This window comes from Octopus bimaculoides, chromosome 14 (assembly GCF_001194135.2).
Source record: "Octopus bimaculoides isolate UCB-OBI-ISO-001 chromosome 14, ASM119413v2, whole genome shotgun sequence".
Taxonomy (NCBI): domain Eukaryota; kingdom Metazoa; phylum Mollusca; class Cephalopoda; order Octopoda; family Octopodidae; genus Octopus; species Octopus bimaculoides.
In genome coordinates, this window is record NC_068994.1 from 51804621 (window position 1) to 51806353 (window position 1733).

At 37.4% G+C, this 1733-nt stretch overlaps 1 protein-coding gene across 1 annotated transcript in view; it reads right to left on the reverse strand.

Annotated features, from left to right (window-relative positions):
• The window catches only part of LOC106878570 (multiple epidermal growth factor-like domains protein 10), a 33557-nt gene that overhangs the window by 22816 nt on the left and 9008 nt on the right, over positions 1–1733 (reverse strand). The window contains exon 2 of the mRNA XM_052972604.1: positions 280–395. Coding sequence (XP_052828564.1) covers positions 280–395 — 116 coding nt within the window. The remainder of the gene's footprint in view (positions 1–279; positions 396–1733) is intronic.

The following is a 1733-nucleotide window of genomic DNA, read 5'->3' on the forward strand; positions in this document are numbered from 1 at the left end:
TGTGATGGCAGAAACGGTAGAGTACCAGGCTGATGTCTATTCGTGGTAGCAAATTACACTTAGTTTAGATTTTGGGTTCAAAACTCCTGTAATGAGCGCGAGAAAATATTTTTCGTTCCCTGTGTGTGTGTGTGTGTGTGTGTGTGTGTGTATGTATGGCCCTAAGCCGGTACCTTGCTGTTTGCGTTTCGTTTAAGCACAACTGTTATCTGTTATTGAAGTTATTATAGTAACAATAAATTTTACAAATCGAAATATAGTTTACAAAATTATACTTACGTTAGAATTTTCTGACACACATTCGGTCCATTCATGTCCAATTCGCCATGGACCAGAACCAGGATATTTAATAATAGAAGCCACAACGTAGCCATTGAGCGGGAAGTGATTGCCTTCTGCAAAGGAAAGCATATAATATATAAGACAAAAACTTGAATTACGGAAATATATAGCAAAACAGTGGTTGATGGGCGGTGGGGCTAATAATAAGTGTCTTAGCTTTTGTAATTGGATCATTGGAAATAATTTTTAAACCTAATATGAATCACGAATAGGGATTATGTGACTAAAATTTCGATCATGAGAATTATATCATTAAAACTGAATCAGTGAATAGATAAGCCATCGTTGGTAAAGAAGAATGATATCTCTAAAACTAGATTGCAGATTGGTATTTCATCTCAGAAACTGAATCATGAGAAGGAGGTAGTTAGTTAATCGTTTAAATTGAATCATGGGAATGTTATCTATAATTACAACTGAATCACAGAATGGTCATTTTCTGTAAAATTGAATCATAGTTAAACACTTCTGCCGTTATATACTGATTTCTAACACGGTTACAAAATGGCGAGTACGTGGTGGGGCAGAGGGTAGGAAGTGTAGTCAAATCTATTGATCTCCGTATTTGTTTGGATCTTTATTTTATCGATCCAGGAAGGATGAAAGCGTGAAGTCGGTTGTATTAAGAACGTAAAAGTAAAACAAAATAATAATTCATATCCGGCGCGCTGTTGTTTCAATCACACCATCACCACTACCTCATCCACTGCCACCACCATCATATGTCTTACATTATAATAGATAAGCCGACCAGAAGGCCTCTACGTGGTCGCTAGATCTGCTAATTATAACAACCAAGTATCCATCAAATCACATTGTACTGTCTTTACAAAAAAACAAACACGTGCACACACACACACTGTGACGTAGCCTGAGGTAAGCAATGCCTGAAAAAAAAAACCGGCTGGAATGGCCATAGATGAAATGCATTTGATCATAAACCTGATCAAATATAACTAACCTGGGGCTATTCTACAACACCAGTATAACAGAAAGTCGAAATATATTATTCTTTTCTACTCTAGGCACAAGGCCCGAAATTTTGGGCGAGTGGGGCCAGTCGATTAGATCGACTCCAGTGCGTAACTGGTACTTAATTTATCGACTGCGAAAGGATGAAAAGCAAAGTCGACCTCGCCGGAATTTGAACTCAAAACATAAAGACAGACGAAATAGCTCTAAGCATTTCGCCCGGCGTGCTGACGTTTCTGCCGGATAGCTGCCTTGCTTACAACTCTGAAAATAGTGTTAGAATACCAATATTGATTTCTTTTGACTAGGTACATTATTCTATATTTTTAGGCAATAGGAAATGAGTTGTTATGGTAACCATTGCCTTCTCTATAGATGACAAAAATTAATTGAAATGGGATTTTGCCGGAAATTGGTCA